Below are 23,577 nucleotides of genomic sequence, written 5' to 3'. Positions count from 1 at the left end.
AATTTCCGATTCGTTTAGTATGAGAATCGCCAAAATCCGTTCGCGACAAAAATAGTTATTAACGTTAACTTTATTTCATAAAAACGTGACCTGTTTTTTCTGATTTGGCACCCTTAATGAAAGACGTAGTTCTACGTCAAAAAAAATTGGTTAGTTCTTCTGTGGAGAAAAAACGACTGCTCGGCCCTTCGCTGCATCAGATTATGTACAGTCGATTTGTCGACATTCTCAGCTGCTACACGCCAGTTTGCCTTGAATTGCTGCTCGCTCCCGACAACTTTTTGTCTTCCGTAACTTCCGCTCAAGTGCTCCCGTGGCCGAATTCGATTCCCGTCCTGGTCGGGGGATTTGGCCACGCGTATTCTAGAGCTTGCCACTCCAGAGTAAATTCAAGACGTGTTATTCGGCATAGATTCGTTGCTACGTTGAGAAGGCAAAAGTTCCATGGCCCAGTATTGTTCGATCGGGGTGTTGGACGGGTTCGTATCCTTAGGCACGAATTAAACGTTGTTGGCCGCATACCACTCCAGGGCCTTTTTACCGTAGTGGCATGAGGCCAAATCCGGCCAAAACAGCACGGCACGCATGTGCTGCTGCAGGAACGGCAGGAGTCTTTTTGGGAGGCACTCTTTGACGTTAACTTCCTGGTTGATGGTGCCGGTTGTTGCTGCTCTACTCTCCACACGAGCATATCGCCTGCCAAACCAGATATTTCTTTGCGAATTTCGACAATTTAATGTTTTTAAATATCTCTGTCACCTTGCCCCTTCCCGTCGCCGTGTAGAATTCTTGTCCCGGAAGCTGGTTAAAATCGGTTTTGACGTATGTCTCTCCATCCATAACGATACAGTCGAATTTGGTCAACTTCGTCGTGTACAACTTCCGTGTCCTCGTTTTGGCCGATTTGTTTTGCTTTTCGTCGCGGTTTGGGGTCTTTACCTTTTTGTACGTTGACAGTCCAGCTCTTCTCTTGGCGCGTTGCACCATGGTGTGGGACACTCCGACTTTATCTGCCACATCCCAGATCGATAAGTTTGGATTCCTCGTGTATGTCCTCTTCACCGCTTTGGTTGTCTGTTCGACCGTCGGGATGCGGTTTCCTCCACTTCCAGGTTTCCGAGTTGTGGTCAACCTCTCCCCAAACACTCCAATCACTTTAGACACCGTCGTTTGAGGCAAATTGAGCTTTTTCGCTAACTGATTATGCGACAAAAGCGGAAATTCTTGGTGCGCGTGCAGAAATTGAAACGCCGTTCCGCTTGCGTGGAGGCCATTTTGACAACTAAAGAGCGTGCGCCGAAAACAAAGTAAGCACATCATTCTACACACCTGTGCCAACAAAAATGAAGGTTTCCATTTTTTTTCCAAATAATCGATTATGGGATTAATGCTACGTTGAAGTTAAGCACTTTTTGGTCGTTACACCCTTTATGATGAGATCTCTTTCACAACGTTTCGGCAATGAACCCGATACCTGGCTGCGGTCATCTATCCCCGGACGACACCAATTCGTCATGCTCCACCTGGTTCAAACACCTCACTCGCTGGGCTTCTGTTCTTATTGTCCCCACCGGATTCAATGTGGAAATTTAAACGGATTGAACGGAAGAAACAGAGACTACTTCGGAATCGAAAAACATTTTTGTTCATTCAAACATTGTTCTAGTTTTTGAAAAAATCATTCAAACAAATCCACATATATTTTCGTCAAACTATAACAAAAAAAAACTCACACGCGATCCTTCCGCTTGAAGGACCACCTGAAAGGCCAGCAACTCACCTCCTCGCTGATGGTTGCCGAGTCGTCATCATCGTCATCGTACGAGTGCCCGATCCGGGGCGCCTGCACGCTCAGGCTCGGAAACGACACGTCGTTCGCACTGGTCACGTCATCGTCCCAGGTGTTGTGCTCCTCCCGGGTTCCCCCGCTGGAGGAAACCGTGCGCAGATACTCCGCCGTCGAGACCAGCTCCTGGGTGAGCCGCTCGACCGACCGCAGCATCAGATCCGGATTCCTGTGCTTATCCGCCATGAACTCGTTGGAAATTTGCATCTCACTACTGCTGTTGTTGTTGTAGCTACAGCCAGCAGAGGACGATGTCATCATCAGCCCCGCCGGAAACTCGTTCGACCGCTCGAGAAGATCCTCAGATCCACTCTGAACCAGCGGGGTGATGCTGGAAGAAGCTTGCAGGATCGGACACGGCGCCCGAGCCGCCCGAGGCGGCCGGTGGCCGCTTCCGATGGTGGTGGTGGTAGTGGTGATGATGTTGTTGCTGATATGTTGCGCTGCGGTGTGGTGGTTGTGGTTGTTGATGGTGTGGGTAATGTTGGTTGGGGTGGTGCTGCTGCGAGTGATGCCTGTGGCGATGGTTTGCAAGATTTGCTGCTGTTGTTGCTGCTGTTCCGACGTGATGATGGAGGAGAAGCTGCTGCTTCCGTCGGCTGTGCCTACTGCTGCTACTACGCCTGCTGATATTACGTTGGTGGCACCGACATCCTTCGTTACCACAGGCGTAGTGTCCACGTTTTTTGGACTCGATTGACTTTGCGCTACGTTGATCGCCATTCGCTGGAAATCCATTCCGGCTCTCAGCTCGAACTCTTGACCGCTTGGCTTCTCGGTTAGTTTTCTCATCCCCCTGGCGATGCACTGCTCCAGTAGTGCGTCAGCTCGCGGATCGTCCACGGATTCTATCGAGCTCAACGAATCATTACCATCGGTTGCGGACGCTGAGACCACTCGATTGCCTCGCCGAGGCAACGACTCAGTCCTTTTGTTCTTCTCGGCAAGTCGTCTCATTCCATTTTGAATGCACTGTTCGAGCAACAAATCTGCCTGTGGATCGACCGCCGAGTCAATGGAACTTATGGAATCGTTGGCGCCAACTGCCGTGGCGCTCATTCGATGGCTGGATGGGAGTGGGTACTGCTCCCGGTGGAATGCAGCCGGTGGATTGCGATTGAGCTGGCTGTCGCGTGACTTCATTTGACCGTTTGAACCTGTATGCTTCGCCAGGTGACGGTTGATGACGGTAGGCATTGGAGTGTTGGACGCCTGAGGAAGGTTCCTGGATTTTTCGGTCATCTTTTTCATTCCCCTAGCAATGCATTGATCTAATAGGAAATCCGCTTGGGGATCATTCGAGTCCGAAGAATCGAAAGAATGGTTTGCATCGATTGCTGCTATGGAAGCTTTTTGATTGATCGCCTGTTGCGGGAACTTTTCCCGCTCGATAGCTGACTGATTAGCATAGATATCTTCTTGCTTGCCAAATGTGGGTGGGTTAAAGTTCATACCCGCTCGCAGCTCAAATCCTTGCTCCGCGGGTTTTTCGGTCAATTTCTTCATACCCCTCGCGATACACTCCTCCAGCATCAAATCGGCCTGGGGATCGTCGATGGAACCGATGGAACTTAGCGAATCGTTGTTAGCATCCGCAGTTCTGGCTTTAGCAACTTCCGCCGCTAACTGATTGAAATCCATACCGGCTCGTAACTCAAACGCCTGCTCGCTTGGTTTCTCGGTGACTTTCTTCATTCCCTTTGCGATGCACTGCTCCAGCAACAAATCAGCTGCAGGATCGTCCACCGAATCGATTGAACTCAGCGAGTTGTTTCCATCGACAGCAGCGGAGGTCATTCGATTGTTCTGCTGGATTGCCGATTGATTTGCGTAGATATCCTCCTCTGGTTTGGTGTCCCTGGACTGCTGCACTTCACCGTTTTGTGCCTGGTTCTGATTTGTCCCCTTCATACCCCTAGCTATGCACTGGTCAAGCAACAAATCCGCTTGAGGATCATCTTCGGACCCAATCGAACTCGACGAATCGTTTCCATCAGTAGCTTTTTTGATTTGTGGCACAGACTTTTCGCTCACCTTTTTCATTCCCCGCTCAATGCACTGATCGAGCAGCAGTTCAGCCTGCGGATCCTCCACCGATTCGATGGAATCCAGTGAATCATTAGCGTCAAACGCAGCGCCGCCGCGCTGGAATACCGATTGATTAGCATAAATTTCTTCCTGCTTCTCCCGTGGAGGTTGCGGTTCGTTAGTAGCGGTTAGTAGCTTCTTCATGCCTCTTGCAATGCATTGATCCAACATCAGGTCTGCCTGGGGATCATCAACGGAATCTATCGAACTTAGCGAATCGTTACTGACGCCAACAGTTGCCCTCTGTTTGCTCGATTTCTCCAACTGTAAAGCAGATTGGTTTGCATAGATCACCTCTTGCTCAGCGCCAGCCGCCAGTTTGGGGGGATCCGGTTCTCTCGGATTTTCGGTTAACTTTTTCATTCCTCGTGCAATGCACTGATCTAGCATCAAATCAGCCCCTTCAACGGAGTCTATCGAATCCATCGTATCGTTGGCATTGCCAACTGTTTGGTTTGCTGTTTGCATCTCAAATCCTTGTTCGCTGGGTTTTTTTTTCATTCCTCTCGCAATACATTGCTCTAGCAACAGATCAGCCTGGGGATCATCAACGGAATCGATTGAATCCGGCGAGTCGTTCGCATCGGGAGCGGCCACTGCTTCGTTGATTGTAAGCTTCTTCATTCCGCGTGCGATGCATTGGTCCAGCAGGGAGCTACTCTGGTGGGGATCATTCGAACCGGGTAAATCGATCGAATCCAGAGAATCATTTGCATCGTTCGGATTTGCCACACCATTGGCTTCCAGTTCCAGATGTTCCCCTGCGGCGAGGGGCGACACCTTATTAACCTTCCTTGCCGCTGCCTCCGATGTCACAGTCAGTTCCGACAGTACCGAAACCGTCGAAAATGCACACGGACTATCCTCCACGTAAAACTTCCTAAACTCATCATTCGCGTACAATGGTTCCACCAGGTGCGCAGCACCATTCCTCATCATATGGATGGGATTCTCCTTCCCATCCACCACCAAGGGAAGCCCCTTCGCTTTCCTAACGGCACCCATCGCATCGTTCACAGCATCGATATTCTTCGGCTTGGGCATCCCACTTCTGATACATTGTTCCAGCAAATCGTCGTTCTGATCCGATAGGATCGAGCTCTCGTCCGATCCGCGCCCATTCCTCGAATCAATCGATAAAACACTAAATCCACATTCGCTCGCTACCTCAGAAAGAACAGCCGGCGTATCCTCGGTGCAAAATCTTTGCAGCGAATCTTCCTGGCCCTGGGGTTGAAGCGGTACCGCTCTTGGCTCCATTCCGTTTGTTTTCGCAGCTCCCAGCAGCAGCAGTTCTGCCTCAGCTTCCGAGATTTCCGGAATGGGCAACACAGGGGGACCCCTTGGTGGCCGCTCCCCTACCACCTGCCTCGATTCCTCATCCTCTCTGTCCTCCAAACTAAGATTACTCAAACTGGTGGCACACGAGAATCCCACCGGGGTGTTCTCCACATTGAACTTCCGAACCGAGTCCTCGAAAGCACTCTTCGACTGCACTGGAGGAGCCGACGGCGGCGGCGGTGGCGCCACTAGCGTGATATTCTTCTTCACGGCGACCACCGGCCTACTAGCTTGGGCCATCATGCTGGACCGTCTCGGCGACTGGGGCATACTCTGGGTCGGCGAGTCCGGCAGTTCCGAGGGCGAGATTATCCCGGAAGCGAGTCGACTGAATTCGCTCACCACGGAACTCTTATCGTCCACACAACAGTTCGGTTCGGCACTCGAGAGTGAACCCATCGAACTGGTCCGTGAGAACATCAGAGGGGTCTCCTCGGCGGTATTCAAAAAGGACACCTGTTTGGTGTTGGCTCCCGGTGTGGGCGGGGCGGTCTGATTGGAGGATTCCGCTGCTTCCGGCGGTTTGCCGGGAATGCTCGGTTCCTGGAAATGGAAAATGGAAAGAAACAACAATCAGCTGGGGGATGTTTGCTTTCGATATATCGGTGCAGTAATTTCAATTTGCTTCAACTTGATTTTTTTCTCTTTTGTAATCTGTTTAAATTTTGTGCAGTCGGTGAAAAGTCGTTGCAAATTGCTGTGTAGTATACATAAATTCATATTCTAAGATTTACACGCAACCGATAATACTTGCTATGAACTCTAAACATAAATCAAATTTAATGTTTCATCCGTTATTGTTGTGTTTTTTCTTCCATTTTCCACAGCTGGACCCGAGTATTGTTGGCAGAATTTTATGAAATCGTAGAACAACCTTCAGACATTGCGCTGCATATCTTCTTGGCACCGAGTTGATTGTCTTGGCTTCCGGAAAGAAAATCAACATTTCATCACATCGCCATGATTTTTGGAACCCAGCCATTTCGAAATCTTGGACCATTGTATGCCGGTCTACGAACGATTTGTACACGAGCTCGGTAATCAATGAGGTAATAGTGCTATCCACAAAGAAGGGATGCCCATCAAGCACTGGTTGCTATACCTGACATCCACTCTGTGCTCACACGGAGCAACTGCACCCATCATGCATTTGCTTGGACACCTCACACGCAGGCTGACAAGACGATGCTCCCTCTTGCTTCCAACACTTGGTGGGCCCTCTACAGAGAGGTTGTTTCACCACGTATTCCAGCACAACGATACAGTCGAACCGAATGGTTCATTTTTTTCACATAAGGCTTACAATTCTCTTCACACTTCGGAGCTTCTCACACGAAGGTATAAAGAGGCCATACGTGACACGTATCGGAACAGCGGTTGGAATACTACAACTTTCACATTCCAGTAACTATCATACGGAGAGTATGGCCTACCTAATGTATAACACCATCTTCTTCACACTTCAGTACCTCTGACACGGGGGGTTAAAACCCATTGAAGACAGTGTCTCTTATCCGGACGGTATGGCTCATATAAGGCTTACCTGATCTCTTCACGCTCCAGTACCACTAGGGTTCTACTCTGCTCGATCAAATGCTTACTGTAACTGATAGAAGCAGTGAGGCCTCGTGTTATCGGCCCACCATTCAAGCTCAGTCCTTAATAGCGCAGAACATGGCATTGCCAACGTCTTCTCCCATAGCTATTTTAGCACACATTTTAGCTCGTTAGGCTTGTACCGCTAGCCGGAATACCTTGCTCGATCGTTAAATTCAAAAACCACCCTCTGATGAAGCATGCTCCGGTTTAAATTGCCAACCAGGGCCTTACAATTTCGCTTCAATTAACACATACTCACTCACTAATGGACCTATCGCCCTTCAATTTGCTGCACTCATGCAGGTTGAAAATAATTCCACTCTCTCTTAACGCTCAATAAAGCTCTTCACTTTACTTCTGAACAGTCTTATTTCGTTTCACGTTCATTTGTTTCATGCTTCACAATGAAGCGAAGTTATCAAAACATCAAATGAAAATGAAAGGATCTCACTTCGAACGAAAGTGTCTCATATTCGAATGAAAATTTCGAAATTTCGAGATAGAACCGTATTCACGGAAAGTAATGAAAATGACGATGTGAAATAATGTGCAGTATGCCAGCAGGCATAATCAGTTGCCGGCGCTAGTTTGAAGACTAATGTGCCCTCATATGCCTCTTTTGTTTCCACGGACCCGGAAAATCCAGTTTGGAGAAGTAAAATCGAATGAATCTTTCAAATGACAGCAACGATCTCCTGAAACAGAAGCTGACCCATAGCCCATTCGAATGATAATGAATTCGAGAAGTTCCAATCTTCAAGTGAAAGCGTTTGCTTTCAAATTCGAACGAAACGACAGCAGAAAAGAACGAAATTGAAAAAACAATGTCCCAGTGTATGTAGAGAATACTCACAATCGAAAATGATTCTGACTGAAGAGGAAGGAAGAAGTGAAAAAATCATTTTCATCTTTTAGTTTCGAAATTGTCAACCCCAGGTTTTTTTGAAAATCCGAAAAATCACCGGAAATCGGGATTTTTTTTTATGCCAAATGCCAAATTGTTTTTTGAAAGCCCCGATTTTCGGTGATTTTTCGTTTTCCAAAAAACTCAAATTTTAACGTCTACGAAACTAATAAATGAAGTTCGAATGAGCTAATATTTAGCATAGAGTCTATTATCGTGCAAATCAACATTTCGCAGCAAATTCCGGATGAACAATCGAGAAAACTATTTTTATTGGCATCCAAAACCATACGTTTCGTCTCGTATTCTGAAAAAAATATCTAAGTCCCAGAGTGTCAATTTTTGACTTTTGAAATTCGAGATGACCATTTTCATTGGCCCCCTAATATACGAGATCTGTTAAAAAAATATCGCGAATTTACGCGGGTTACGTATATCCGATTCTATACTTTTTTGTGGCATTATGTGGGTACTCATGTCTCTCACTTATGCTGACAAGTACGGCTATTTTGAATGTTCAGTTTATTTTTGACAACTGCTATTCTTTATTATTTATTTTGGCTTAACGTCCTAACAACATGGCCTGATTCACAATTTTTCTCCAACTAACTCGGTTCGTGGCTATCTCTCAAACACCGCGAGCACCCCGTGTTATGCTCCACTTGGTCTAATCACCTTGCTCGTCGTCTCGTACCAGCCGGATTCCCGATGAACACCACTTTTGCAGGATAGTTGTCCGACATTCTTGCAACATGTCCTGCCCAGCGTATCCTTCCAGCTTCCAGCTTTGATCCGAGTGCTCGAGAGTATTGTCCAAGTTTCGTGCCCGTAGGAGACAACAGGTCTTATTAGCGTTTTATACAGGGAACATTTCGCACGACTGCTAAGTCTGTTTGACCTTGTGGAGACCATTGTAGGTACGACTCCCATCGATAATGCGTCTCCGGATCTCGCGGCTGGTATCATTGTCAGACGTAATCATTGAGCCAAGGTAGACAAATTGGTCCACTACCTCGGACTCATTGTCGTCGATTACACTACTACTTAATCGGGTCCTGTCGTGCTCGGATCCGGAAGCCAGCATGTATTAGGTTTTAGACGCATTGATTTTCAGTCCAATTTTCTCTGCTTCGTGCCTAAGTCTGGTGTAATGTTCAAATACCGTCTCAAATATTCTGCCGACAATGTCTACGTCATCAGTGAAGCAGATGAATTGACTGGAACTATTGAAAATCGTATCACGCAAGTTAAACACCGCTCGTCTCATAACACCCTCTAGCGCAATGTTGAACAGTAGGCAAGAGAGACCATCACCTTGTCGAAGCCCTTTGCGGGACACGAATGAATCAGATAATCCATCCATCGTAGCCTTAACCAGTCTTGTCAGCTTCACGATGAAGCCGTTTTCGTCCATGATTCTCCATAGCTCTTTCCGTGTTATTGAATCGTATGCGGCTTTAAAGTCGATGAATAATGGTGCGTGAGGACTCTGTACTCACGGCATTTCTGGAGGATCTGCCGCAAGGTGAAGATTGGGTCAGTAGTAGACCGACCTTCGATGAAGCCGGCCAGATAAACTCCCACGAATCTGTTTGTCAGTGGCGATAGACGACGGAACATGATTTGGGAAACCACTTTGTAGGCGGCATTCAGGACGGTTACTTGAAGATAGGGCAAATAATCCTATCTCCTGCGGTAGTTGTTCTGTTCCCCAAATTCTGACAATCAACCGATGCAAATAACTAACCAACTTTTCCGGGCCCATTTTGATAAGTTCCGCTCCGATGCCATCTTTGTCAGTGGATTTGTTGTTCTTAAGCTGCTTGATAGCATTCCTAACTTCACCTATCGTTGGGGGTGGTACATCTTCATTATTTACTGCACCAACGTAATCGCTTCAATCGTCATCGTCACATCACGTTCGTTCGTCAGTATACTCCCATCTATATTCCGACACATTACGCCTTTTCGAGATGCATTGAGTTTCTGGTAGAACTTTCGCGTCTCATTAGGACGGTGCAGCTGTTCGAGTTCTTCACACTCCTCCTCTTCCTGGCGGCGCTTCTTTTCCCGGAAGCTGTCTCCGCTTCTGTCTATATCGTTCCACGTTCTGACGGGTAGCTTTACGCAGCATTAGCTCCCGCGCAGCGTTCTTTTTGTGTAACACTTGCTGACACTCATCATTGAACCACTCGTACCATCGTCTTCGCTCCACTTGTCCTACAATGTTCTTCGCTACGCTGCTTATGGCTGTTTTAATCAAGCTCTTAGTACCCCTTCGCTCAACGCTCGTCGACACATCTCCCAAGCTGGAATCAAAACTCTCGTGTTAACTCCGAACAAGGAGCAGGAATTTGCCCATCACCTGCTTGATCTTGAAAAGCCTCTGGCTTTTGAAGCGGCCAGAAAAAAAACAACGTGAAACACCCTTTCAACACAATAGCATAAATACGGGCTGAGATTTCTAGACCAAAATCTCAACCATTCGTTCCGCAAAACTAGCCCTGCATCAGCAGCGAGAGCTGTGGGGTTCAATAAGCCATCAATGAACAGTTTTTTCTTGCAGTTGAAATACATGAACATGTTTGCTTGTTTTATATTTCAAAATCTGAGTAACAAACTAAGCTAGTATAAAAATCAATTAACGCTAAGGGTTTTCCCTGTAAGTCTTCGAATATTCGTCTACGACGACACTGCGCACAATACTCGGTAACTCGGACGAAGTATTCAATCCGACACCTAAGAATGAGTGTTAGTCAAAACCCCAACCCACACATGCACAACACTTACCCTTCCGCCGCTCAAATCCAACCCATTCATCGAGGCACCCCGGCTGTAGTCGGGCGTTCCCTCGACACAGTAGTTGAAGGGTTTATCGGGTGTATTGCAGCCAGTGTCGCCACCTCCACCGCCAACCAGCACCTGTAGATTCTTGCTAGCAATCGGTATCGGTTCCGACTTGGGCACCACTATCTTCGAGTATGATCCAACTGCCATTGCCTCGGAAGCACCACCTCCACCGCCACTGCCAACGCCACCGGTCGTCATTTGAACCCTCAAATCACTCATCGACGTTGCACTCGAAATGATCTGTGGCGTTCCCTCCGTGTAGTAGCACTTTACCGAATCCTCCTCCATCAGAATTCCATTGGTTAGGTTCGTCCGCCGATAGTTCTCACCCTTCTCCTCTTCCGACTCTGATTGATTCTCCGCGTAGCGGATGGAATAATCCGTGATCTGATCGATATCCGTCTCCTGGTAATCCTGGTAGGGCTCCTCCTCCTTCAGACTATAATTAACCGGCTTTTCAGTCTCCTCCTCCTGCACGTCATCATCTTCCTCGACCAGCCGAATGTGAACCGCACTTTGGCTCACCTCTTCCTCATCATCTTCGTCCGGTGGCGATCCTCGGCTGGTGCAAACCTCCTTCTCCTCGCGTAATCCCTTCGGGAGGAATTTTTCCCCCAGCTCCTGCTCGAGCGCCTTCTTCTTGCGAACATTCAAGCTGGGCAGTTCCTTCGCGTCCATGGAACCTCCCGATTTCACCATGGAAGGACTCAAAACGGAGCTACCGCTCGAGAGTCCCATCATCACGATGGGTTGATTGTGGAGATTCTTCAGCGCCATTTTGCTCCCGTTCGATATCATCTTGTGCTTGCTGTAAATGAGCGATCGCAGCATCGGAATGGCACCGTTTTCCCGTAGGAACATCTGATCCACAAAATTATCGCAGGATAGGTTACCCAGCGTGCCGCAGGCGTTGCTAACCACGGTGAGACTGGTACTTTTCAGCTGCTCCAACAGGATCTTCAAACAGTGCTTCTTTCGTAGGATTTTCCGGTAGTCCTCCCGGAGGGCAACGTGCGAGGAAATGTTGCGCAGAATCCCCCCGGCGTTCTCAATCACGCTCATCGTTTTGCTGGGTGCTTCGTAGGTCAGCATATCGATTAGAAACTCGAGCGCACCCTCAACCTCGCAAAATTCCGCCTTATTAGGCGGGAAGTGATTCGAGAGGTTCCACAGCGCGGAAAGTATGGCTTTGAGGGTGTTCTCTATCGTGCATACCATGGCGGCACGGGTGAGCATTTTGACGGTTCCGATTTCGCTCAAAGTTTGCTTTATGACACTGTCAGCCCGCCAGGAGAGATTGCGCAGAACGGAGGCAGTAACTTGCACGAGTTCATCGCTACTGGACTGAATTTGAGCCACCAGAGCACGCATGAAACTTTTGTTTGAGCATAGCAGCGACTTGTTATTGCCATCGCCAAAGGTTAGATTAGTGAGGATCATCCCGGCATAGCGTCGCATGGTGACGCACTTGGGTTCGCTCGGACAAGCTCCGTGCACCGCGTGATCCAATTCAATGAGTGTCGAAATGGTTTGCAGCGCACCCAGCTGACACATGGCGTGCCGATGTTCCTCATCGAAGCTTATCTTCATCAGGGTGGTTATCGATTGGATCGGATATTTCTCCAGATCCTCAACGGCCTCGCGAATCTCCGGAGAACTTTCCTCCGAATAGTCTCTCAACATATCGGAGTATTCCACCAGCTGTTCGATCAATTTCAGAACTTTAACTTCCCTTCGACCGGCTTTATCGTCCGGATGGCAACAAATCACATTGTTGAGAGCCTGCCGAGCATTTTTCCTCGCTATTTCATTCGAATCGTTGTGAATTATCTGCACCAACAGTGGAATGCACCCGGATCGGCGCAACGCACTGCATGTGTCCCGGTTCTTCGATAGTTCCATAAACTTGGCAGACATTTCAAGCGAATTAGTAGATCCCAGCATCGAAAGCAGCGAGTAAACGCACTCCATCTTTGGACAAATTTCCGACATATCATTATACATGGAATGATTCTGTCTCCCCCCGTATCTAGCACTGCTCGATGGCCCACTCGAGGGCCATGTTCCCCGACCAAAGTCCTTTAAGCAAGCGGCTGCGGCAACGGCGGATGCACTCTCACTCTCAAGCACAACACTCTGCGAAATGGGAGCCGTCGCCTCTTTCCGTTTCTCCTCCTCCTCCTCATTCACCATCGTTATCGCTTCCGTGCTTTCGTTCGTTCTCCTGGGCTGCCCAACGAACACCACCTGATTCTCCAGCCCCGCCGGTGGTTTATTGTCGTAGTCCAAAAAATGGGGCTTCCGCACGGCACCCCCCGACGCATCCATCCCGGGGTCTTCTTCTTCCTCGCCCACCAGCAAATCCTCGTACTCTTCCAAATCCTCCAAGGATGAATCCGGCGGGGAAAGTGCACTTGCACTCGAGTACCTCAGATCAATATCCGCCGTTGTGGTTGCGGCTGCCGCTGTTGTTGCTGCTGTAGATTGCATGGTGATAACGCGGGTGATGATAATGCGATGTAAGGGTGATGACGTTGACACGATGAACTAGACTAGCTACGTTGGTATTGTTGGAGAAACATATCTGGAAGAAAAGAAGGTGCAGTAAAACAAATTTAATCAGTGTGAGGTGGAATGCAGGAATTTGCGTGACGAATTGCATCGGAAGCCGTCTGCAAATAGGAAACGTGTGTAATGTTTAAAAGGTGTTAAAGTGTTTCACAATAAAAATTGCAGCGAGGGTTAATACATGCTTGTAAGAAAAAGCTATAATTCTACTTCATTCACAAAGAACACCCTAGATGTACGAAAATTCGTACCCACCAGACAAAAATGACTAACATTATTTATCCTTTGACCTAAATTGTTTTCAATATTTATCTTCTGTATAAGTAGCAGCAGTACAACTTAACATTAGATTAACCTAATGATTTCTCAAGAACAGAATACAAACATAAATATTTAGAAAGTCGACTATCTACTTAAAGCTTCTTATTTGTGTCTGATTTACAACTTTTCGTTTTCGAAGGAAATTTGAATTGTAGATCGATGTACTTGACGCTGCTGATTTTGACGTAAAACTACGTCTTTCATTTCTGTACCGGGGTGTAAGTTCAAAGTTTCGAAAACGAGAAGTTTACGCTTGGAGTGCAAGGTTTTGAACGTTAATATCTTTTTGCCGGCTGAACGGAGTGATATGATAATCACTTCATTCGAAGCACAAAGTGTCCTTGTTTATTATTGACTCGAAAACTTTTTCCAAGCTATAGCTTAGAAATTGCTTTGAAAACAGGCTATTGAAATCACACAAACATGTATATAAACTGGCGCCCGCTCTGAAATCCATTTAGTTGTAATTGTGCAGTGACTGGAGTATGATCTGGCTCACTCTCACGTACTAGGATTGGGCGAACTTTATAGAAAGATCGATCTTGTCGAATCGATTTTCCAAACGGCGTAAGGATCGATCCACTGATTAAATCGGTACCAAAGAATCGATCTTTGCCGAATCGATCTTTGAAGAATTTGAAGTTTTTTTTCGATTTATCTGCTTATTCTATATGAATGCCGTCTTTTCTTTAAACAGGGAATACAAAGTTCATATTTCTATACAAACATCAAAAGCATTTTGGTTTGTTTCTCAGCATAAGCCACATCCACAGGGCATTCAGCTTGTGCCGTCAGGTAGTCGTTTTATTCAATAAATTAATTGAAAATGCATTTTTAGAAATTCAACAACTACCCAGAACGATACCGCCCAGTACTCAGCTGACAATGATCCCATAGAAGCTAATCGTGCCATACATACGTCATTTAGTCGAAGCCGATTCTTGATTTTGGTGCCAGTTCTAGAAAACAACCTTTCGCCTGTAATTGATGTCAACATCAGCTTCAGTGATCCTACGCGCAACTGGTTACAGTTCATCTCCTCAGCCGCTTCCGCTAGTTCTGTCTCTGTTAGCATTTGTACAGAAGTAAATCGTAGAAGAGGAGATCCAAATGTTGACATTATGTTTTCAAACAATGTTAGGTAGCCTTTGATGAGATAAAATTCGATGCATACTGAAAAACAAATCTTAAAAAGGATCGAAAAGATCGAAAGCAAACAAAATCGATTTTCTCGATTACAAAAGATCGATCCAAAAAATCGGAAATCGGAATTGAGAAGATCGATCTTCTAAGAATCGATCCGAGATCGCCCGATCCTATCTCGTACACTACGATCTTCTCTCCCAATTCTACTTCTTTTCTGTTACCTTACAACATCACAAAGAAAATAGCAATTATATTATCATATGCTCACGAATGGAAGGGGGGTATTACTTGCGCAGTGTATTCCCGAGGAGAAATCGATTCCTCCTTTGAACATTAATAATTCTTTTCCGGTTAAACGAAGTGGTATGACACTCACTTCATGCGAAAGATAAAATGTCTAATGGCGGGTTTACATTAGGGAGATCTATACCTATAGATGGATTTATTCACGTGAAAATAGGTGTAAACGGGTGAGAATAAATATGATACACTTATTCGAGGTATATATAACTTGAATAAATTCAGCATATGTAAACGCTTGTGAATTTCTCACTGGTGAGAAATCACTGAAGTTGGATGCAGTTCTACTTCAGGTGAATAAATTCACCGAAAATGAATATATTCATTATAGAAGTTCACGCTAGTGTAAACGGTTGATGCGATTTCTATAAATCTCATCATATTTCTTCACATGAATATATCACTAGTCTAAACCCACCCTAAGAGTTATATGCTTGTTACTAATTCACCAGAAAACCTTTTTTGATCGTTTGATTTTTTTTCCGTTCACATATTTTGGTAGTCCTAGGCATCATTTCAAACGTAAAAGGACGTTCATCAAATTTATTTGTAACGAAGAACATCTTCTTCTTCGAAGAACATAATCTATTACAAAAATTTCTATGCATCCTAAAATAATATTCGAAGTGGTGAACATGTAGATTGCATAATATAATTGCGTAGTTCTACGTCGAAAATATGCGGTCGTGTCCTAGATACAACCACGATAGATACAATACGGTAGCGCGACTTATGAGAAAGGCCTTTCAGCCATCTTGGATTTTGTATGTAAACAATATGCAATATTTTGCAATATCTTTTTTTTGCTCTTTGTGTGTGGAATTGTTTTGGTGGGAATAAGAACATTGAAACGTTGAAAGGTAAGTCTTTTACGGTTAAAGTTAGGTTTGTAATATACTCTATCTTATTATATTTTTCAGCTCAAGAGAATAAATCGACTTTCGGTGTCGGTAGGTGATGGAGATCAAGGCGCCTAGAAGTTTATCCAAAGGTGGGCCAATATACTAAAACCGCTCTGCAGCCATCTTGGAAGTCTACTGTGTTTTGTTTGTAAACAAAACACAATACGCTTGTGCCCAAGCTCACTCGTGATCAGTCTGTCTCTTTCACGCTTCAAGCAAATCATTCCCCTTCTGCTTTCTTCCGTACAATTTTTATATACCGCTCCCCTAACCAACTTAGTGACGAAACGGCCTCACCTAGTACCATAGACCCGTCTTGATGGAGATATTTTTGCCGCGTTTTGCAGTTAGAGACGTCGGTTAATTGTTCGATTGTAAGGTTTCTGGAATTTCAAGTTTTCCTATATCTATTCTTTGTTTCTGTGATCTTGGTTAACAAAACTTAATGCCTGTTTTTGATGGGGCACAAAAAGATGATATAAAAGGATTTCTAGCAACTACCTGCGACTAGTTTTATCGTCGATATATATTATCAAATATATTCCAAAATGATTCCCTGGTGGTGGAGGAGACTGGGAAGAAGAATTCAGGGTCTGCAGGAGTAAAATACGGACTTAAAGAAGGTGGTCTCGACTCCCGTTCTAAAATAGTAGTATTCAAATTCAGAGTGCCAACGAAAATATACCATACTAGTGGTCAATGATTCTATAAATGCACCTCTTTTGAACTAGTAGCTATAAGGACCAAGCAGAAATATTCAAACAAATCAGCTATTTCAACAACATTCAAAGTACAGGTTATTTTGAACAGAAAAAAAATGAGTGGGTTATATCTATGATATAACCGCAAGGTTCACGTGGAACTACCTTAGCTTAGCAATCATTCGTTTGTATTGATTAAATTCTTGATTGAATGAAACAGTTTCCAAATTCAATTGAGTTCAATATATTTGCTCTGTGAGTGAAAAAAATTAACAAATGCCGTGTAAAGTCAATTCATTTATTGTGATTGATTGTTCTTCGTTACAAGTAAATTTAATGACGGACCTTTTACGTTTGGTATGATGACTAGAACAAAATATATGTACGGAAGAATTATCAAACGTTTGATGAACCAGCCTAAGGCTGAAAATCTTTCCAATAAAGACAAAAAAAAATTATCAAACGATTATTTTATTTTACATTTCCCTCAGAAGTTTACATCCCAAAAGTGTACATACTTCTCGAATCTCGAATTTGCTTGAAACTGGGAAGTTCATTCGCTTCTAGTGGCTGCACGATTTTCCCAGATTCCTAAGTTTAGAAGATCATGTTAGGACAGACATATTCCACTCTGCACAGAGGCAAGCGAGGACAAAAGTACTCGCAGTTTGCATTTATTTGCAGAGCCGATTTCCCCAGAAACCTCGGTTTTGAAGTCTGTGTTAGGGAAACACATTTCAATCGGAACAAAAATACCCCCAATTTGTATGAATTCGCATTGCCGATTTCCCCACGCTTCATGGATTTAAAGTCTGTGTTAGGGAACCACATTCCAGTCGGAACAAAAATACCCCCGACTTGCATAAATTTGAAATACCGATTTCTCCAGGCACCTTGGTTTAGAAATCTCTATTAGGGAACACATTTCGGTGGGAACAAAAGCTCTCCCTACTTTCGTGTGTTCTTTTTCTTCTTTTCGGCTTTAAGAGGGTTTAAACTTTTCAGTTCACTCGCCTCTAGGCTCTTTCGTGTGTTTGCAATGCCGATTTCGCTGCTTGGTTTTAAAGTCTGTGTTAGGGAACATTTTTCGATGAGAACAAAAGTCCCCCTACTTTCATGTATTTGCAATGCCGATTTCCCCAAGACTGCTTGGTTTTGATGGCTGTGTTAGGGAAACCGTAAATCGGGCCAATCAAAACGATGCAGTTAGGGCGTTTAGATAACGCCTAATATTTTACAGTTATTCAATTGTTTATCTAATGAAAAACAACATTTTGTTAGTTGCGATAGATGCGTAGAAATATTCCCTATCAAGTGATGCAAACATCTCTCCTATCCAGTACGAAATGTTCGAGCTATAAGCATTCGAAATCTTTCATTTTTTCCTGCATGTTCTGTGTTTAGGTTTTCATTTTACCCTCCATATATTCCGGTTAGACGTAGTCCCACGTCAAAAAATTTATGTAGGTACAATAATTATATTGTGCATCATTCTCATGGTGTGCTTTTTTTTCAATCGTCCTCAAAAAATCATGAAATGGTAAATTTATCAATATACTAAAATACCATTTCATTCAAAAACAGTTATTCTGGACCATGTTTATTTCAAAATTATATTTAATGTAACTTTTAAAATTATGACACCATACTTTTTTATTATAAATATGTCTGTTCTTTTTGATTACAAGAAATAAATATTCGCTCGGTTAATCGAATACTGAAAAACAATTATTCGAATGAATCGAATATTTAAAAATGACCCCACGATTAATGAATAAACGAAACATTTAGACATCTCTATTTGCAGTCAAATCCCTTTCCACAGTCCTCTGTATATTTATACCGTTTCCCCTCGCGCACTTATTGACGACACGGTCACACCTTTAGTTCATCCATCTTGGATACAACCCCTTACATTTTTTGACGTAGAACTACGTCTTTCATTGAGGGTGCCAAATCAGAAAACAGGTCACGTTTTTATGAAATAAAGTTAACGTTAATAACTATTTTTGCCGCGAACGGATTTTGGCGATTTACATACCAAACGAATCGGAAATTCTCTAAGATTTGTTTGATATTCTATTCATCAAAATCCCCTGGTGTGTGAATGGTTAAAATTCATGAAAACTATAAGCGTTTTCATTTTTCCATACATTTGTTCTGTCCATTTGTGTGCTTTCCCGAACAGAGCTGTCAATAACGAGCAACGAAGGGGATATAGAGCCTCCGTGAACGAAGGAAAGGAAGTAGAACGAAGGGGAATATTTGCCTAAAGTATAAACTGTGGATCTCGCTGAGGCAAACTTTCAGTCTCGTTCTGTTTTCAAAGCAATGAACATCGCTTGTTCTTCCTTGTTTTGCGTCATCACATGCCTTCGTTTCGGGTTGAGCAACTTATCAGGCTTCAGGGAGAATCGGTCAGTAGCGCCCAGGAAAGTGCATGAAGGCTAATGTGCAGAATTTGGTGGAATTCAAGGTACGAACATTCTGCAGAAAACAGCGATCTGCGTAAATTCTTCACTCTACTGTCTGCCAATACTGTAAGCAATAATAAACGTGTTCAACCAAAAAATTCAACAAACTGCTCACTTTTTTTTTTGTTTTCGAGAGTTTGAGATTACCTTTCGATACACTTATTATCTGCTGATTAAGCAGATGTGATTTGTTACTAAACATAACAATTTTCTCAACATTATATTAAATGTACCCACATTGCGGAATTTCTGTAGCTCATTTTGAAAGACCAGATGCTATGAACAAAAAGATTACAGTGCGAGGAGTACAAAAAAATAATATCTTTTCGAAAGTTACGTCGACTATGTCAACACCGATTTTCTTCTGATGACACTGCTACATCAAAAATCTGCAAAAATCTATATTCCATATGGCATCTGGTTTCTGGCGTCTATATATTAGATTCTACATCCATATACCAAATCAGAAATACTAACGGAACTTCGCGATAATTCTGCAATCCATATTTTTGTTTTCTTGCAGAAGGCGTTTAGTACAATCCACCCCGACGACATTCCAAAACCAACTATCACAATGCTGTTTGGATTTTTTTTAATTTTCATTTATAACCTTTGGATTACGGAACTCAGCCCGAACCTAGGTTCAACATTTCTAGGAAACTTCTGCTTTTGATAACATATTTGCACAACACCACAGAATAAATCTTGTTCAAAGCAATGTCTGTCGGTGTGGAAACGGTTACGATGACATCGATCACGCAGTTTGGCAATGTACGGATAATTACGCAGCCAGAGAGTACCTTTTGAATGCCCTTGAGGTCCAAGGAAGACAACCCTATGTTCCTGTTAGAGACGTGTTGGGAACTCGCGACATCTGCTATATGCAGTTGATCTATATGTTTGTGAAACGGTCTAGTATAAGTATTTAATGCTTTTGTGTTTTTTTTTTTCGTTATTAGTTTGTTTGTCTTGTCCCCCCATCTCACCGTCGCCCACCCTCGACAGCTAGTCGAACACCAGATGCTATCCCTGGTCATTATGCACTATGCTACAGTGCGTGCGGCAACCCTCGGTTGAGACAACGATACCTCATATCCATATCCCCAACCTGACCCGTCCCACAAAAATGTTGCCCTTTTAACCTCGAGTAAACCGCGAGTATTCGGTCGAATCCTACTAAACATAGAAATTAGTTGAAACTTTGTATAAACAAACCTTGAATTAGCGGCTCCGCAAAGCTTATGCGATTGAGCCTTACAAATAAATGAACTGGATAAAAAAAAAAAAAATATTTGCACAACAGCAATCCCGATAACACCATAATTCCGTCAACCCTTCAAATTTATTCATTCCATCAGGGAAATGTACAAAAACAAACCATAAGATGGCAAAAAAATAAGGCTCAAGCAAAACAAATCGCTTCTGCGCTATTTGCTTGAAATAATCCGTGAAATTGGTCTTTGCCAGTAAAATAGCTAGCTATCTATCACCACTTCCTCACGCTTAATGGATACGGTAAAAAGCGTAAATACCAGTGTTGTGTTTGCAATGCAATTTGTCAATCGTGCATTCAGATTTGTAAGATATTCCAACTTTATTCTTGACAGGCGCATTTTTGCTGCATTATCAAAATATCACTCTTGTCAGAGACGTATTACATAGAAAACAAAAGTAAAATTTTCAAGAAAACATTAAAATTAGGATTTTAAATTTCAACTAGTGAACTGAGACTATCGTGAGAATCAATGGCAAATCGAAATATGAGGAAGTATTACTACACTTTCCGCTCCTTATGCGGGTGGGGCTACTCATATTATCCTAGTGAAACAATAGCTAATAGTGCATAACCCCAACTCTTTCTACAATATAAGTCCCAACTATCATATCATTACAATCAGAGCAAAACATGCAATACGATCTAACGAACAAGAAAAAAAACTGTAACTCAATTTCGGCCATCTTAGTGAGCCTTGTTCTTAATATTTTTCGGCACCGAAACGGGTGCGAGAGCTCTGCCACTTTTGTTCCATTGCTATGCAATTAGCGAATCGCCCCCCTCGAGAGTCCACACACTTTGTAGCGTCAAAATTTTGGCACTTACATGCATTTTCCCGGATTTACTCCAGTCCCGGGGCACCTGGCATAGTTGTCCGCACCGCTCTGTACTACTTGCTGATAATTGCGAAACCGAAATAGTTCACTTTTTGCCGATCGTCTCTCGTCCGACCATATTCAAAATGCACGGTTTGCTCAGTTTTGACAAGATCAATTTTTCGTCCTTCTCCTACTTGAGAGCTTTGTTGTGCTGCATATGTTTACTGCGCACACGCACGAAACCGAAACCGACCGACGAACTGACGGCTGTCGGGTGATTTGAAACTTTTTTGGTGTCAAGGTATAGAGCTGTTGCAGGTGGGTCCATTGCGCATGTTTTGAAATAAATGAAATAAGAATTGCATATACATATTATGAAAAATGGTATAGATGAGCCCTAAGCAAATGTGATCAGTTAAAATATTTCTGGGTATTGAATTTGTATAAAATTAAATATTTCATTGATATTACCATACATAGCTAAATAGCATATATCCCTTCAGCATGATATATATTTACATTTCTCTACGTATTCTTTCCGACAGAACACGGTCACTGACAATAACAATTTTTTAATTCTTTTAATTCTACAGAACTTGATATTTTCGTGAGCAATACTAAAAAATAATTTACCCTACGACGAAATGATGAACACTGAATTCAAAACTCCATTTTTTTACTATTAGCTTATTACTGTGCTTATGACCCGCTATGCTGACAAACAATATGGCAGCTTATCACCCCCTGGTATTCTCGAGCAGAGGCGTAATGTGCGGGCGGCAAACCCGGCATTTGCCGGGGGCGTTAACCCTTTGAAGCGCCAATATCCAGGAATTTCGAATAGCATTTTTTTCTACAATTATATTTCCCATTTATTATATTTCATCTTTCAATTGAGGAAAAAACACCCGTCATGAGTAGTTGCCTCTGTCTGTACAGTAATAAAACCAATAACCTATCAATAATTACAATAACAAATAATTACATCAATACCCTTTTGATTATTCGATAGAATTTGGTCGCATAAAGTAGGACATTTCTCAGCGTAGAAATAACGCACAAAAAAGGGAAGGATGTTATTTTGTAGGTTTATCAACTTTAAGTTAAAAAACATGAAAATTATTCGTCATCTGTTCGGATGAATTTTCGAACTTTTCGTGTGATACCCATCATTTTCTGCGCAGTACTGCTGGTAACTGTTTTTGCTATCTTCTTGGAAAAATGGAACATTCGAATTGTTTTTTGATGGTTCTGCCACGTTTCTTCAATTTTCCTTTGATATTGTCCAATATCTCTCGAAAATACGAACAATTTGGTGGATTGATAGTTTTTTCAATGAAGTCGATTCTGTTCTCCATATACCACAGGATGCCATCCCGGCTGTAATGGCAGCTTGTCAAGTCAGGCCAGAACTTCACTGGACCATTGTGTGATAGAATGAATGGCAAAAACCTATTCTGAAGACACTCTTCCTTGTAATTGTTGCCCCAGTGATAACAACCATTGTCTTCGTTCCACAACTACAGATTCCTTGCCAAATCATCAACTTACGGGCAAATTTATTTGCGTTAACAAATTTGAACCTACCCTACGCTTGACAAGGTAAAATTTTTTACCATTTGTCTAAAAATCCATTTTTTTGTACCCTATGATCAAAAAGTTCCAGGATTTTTAAAATAAAACAATTTAGAATTAAATTTCAGACAAATTTATTTCATCTTTTTCAAAATACGATTCATCTGAAGCAACACACATGTGTCAACGACCCAGTCCTCTATGCATCCCTGCTAGGCCAACGAAAGGATGGCTTTCAGTTCCCTCGTCGCATTCTCTTTGATCTAATCGATCGACTGAAATCTTTTTCCACAAAGTGGCAACTTCAACTAGGGAAACAAAAAAAGAGTCGCACGGGGCCATCAGGAGAATACGATGCTTACTCGGTGGTTTTTACTTGATGTTTGGTCAAATAACTCAGTGCGATGGCGCTTTATCATCATGCAAAATCCAAGAATTGTCGGCCCATATTTCTGCTCCGGCTACTCGGACGATTCTTGTTCTGTTTCAATCAAATTCATAGACCCATGTCTCGTCACCCGTAAGTATCCGTTTCACGAAGGAGGGATCACTCTGGGCTTGAGAAATCATCTCTTCAGCAACTGTCTGTTGGTGGTGTTTTTGCACGAAATTCAAGTCCTTCGGAACGAGCCTACGCATATGATGCGGATTAAATATATTTTACGACAATGTGCATCATAAGATCGATGTTTATTATACCGAATTGCGACTTAATTTGATAATGGTATTTAAAATCAAGTTTTTACATTTAATGCGATTTCAAATATACACGACACATACGTTGATTGATATTATATGCGATTATGATTTATTCGGATTTCTTGTAAGACTTGGCACGTGCAAAATTATACGATATAATGTTTGCTGG

At 43.4% G+C, this 23,577-nt stretch overlaps 1 protein-coding gene across 1 annotated transcript in view; it reads right to left on the bottom strand.

The window, feature by feature from the left end:
• The window catches only part of LOC129764380 (uncharacterized), a 40,693-nt gene extending 19,308 nt beyond the window's left edge, over nucleotides 1–21,385 (bottom strand). Inside the window, exons 1-3 of the mRNA XM_055763392.1 lie at nucleotides 21,142–21,385; nucleotides 10,569–13,212; nucleotides 1,781–5,818 (exon numbers count right to left, since the gene is read on the bottom strand). Coding sequence (XP_055619367.1) covers nucleotides 1,781–5,818; nucleotides 10,569–13,118 — 6,588 coding nt within the window. The 5' untranslated portion in view covers nucleotides 13,119–13,212; nucleotides 21,142–21,385. The remainder of the gene's footprint in view (nucleotides 1–1,780; nucleotides 5,819–10,568; nucleotides 13,213–21,141) is intronic.
• Between the last annotated feature and the right edge of the window lie 2,192 nt (nucleotides 21,386–23,577).

This window comes from Toxorhynchites rutilus, chromosome 1 (genome assembly GCF_029784135.1).
Source record: "Toxorhynchites rutilus septentrionalis strain SRP chromosome 1, ASM2978413v1, whole genome shotgun sequence".
NCBI lineage: Eukaryota > Metazoa > Arthropoda > Insecta > Diptera > Culicidae > Toxorhynchites > Toxorhynchites rutilus.
Note: the sequence above shows the minus strand (reverse complement) of the source record. Positions and strands in the feature narration are given on the sequence as shown.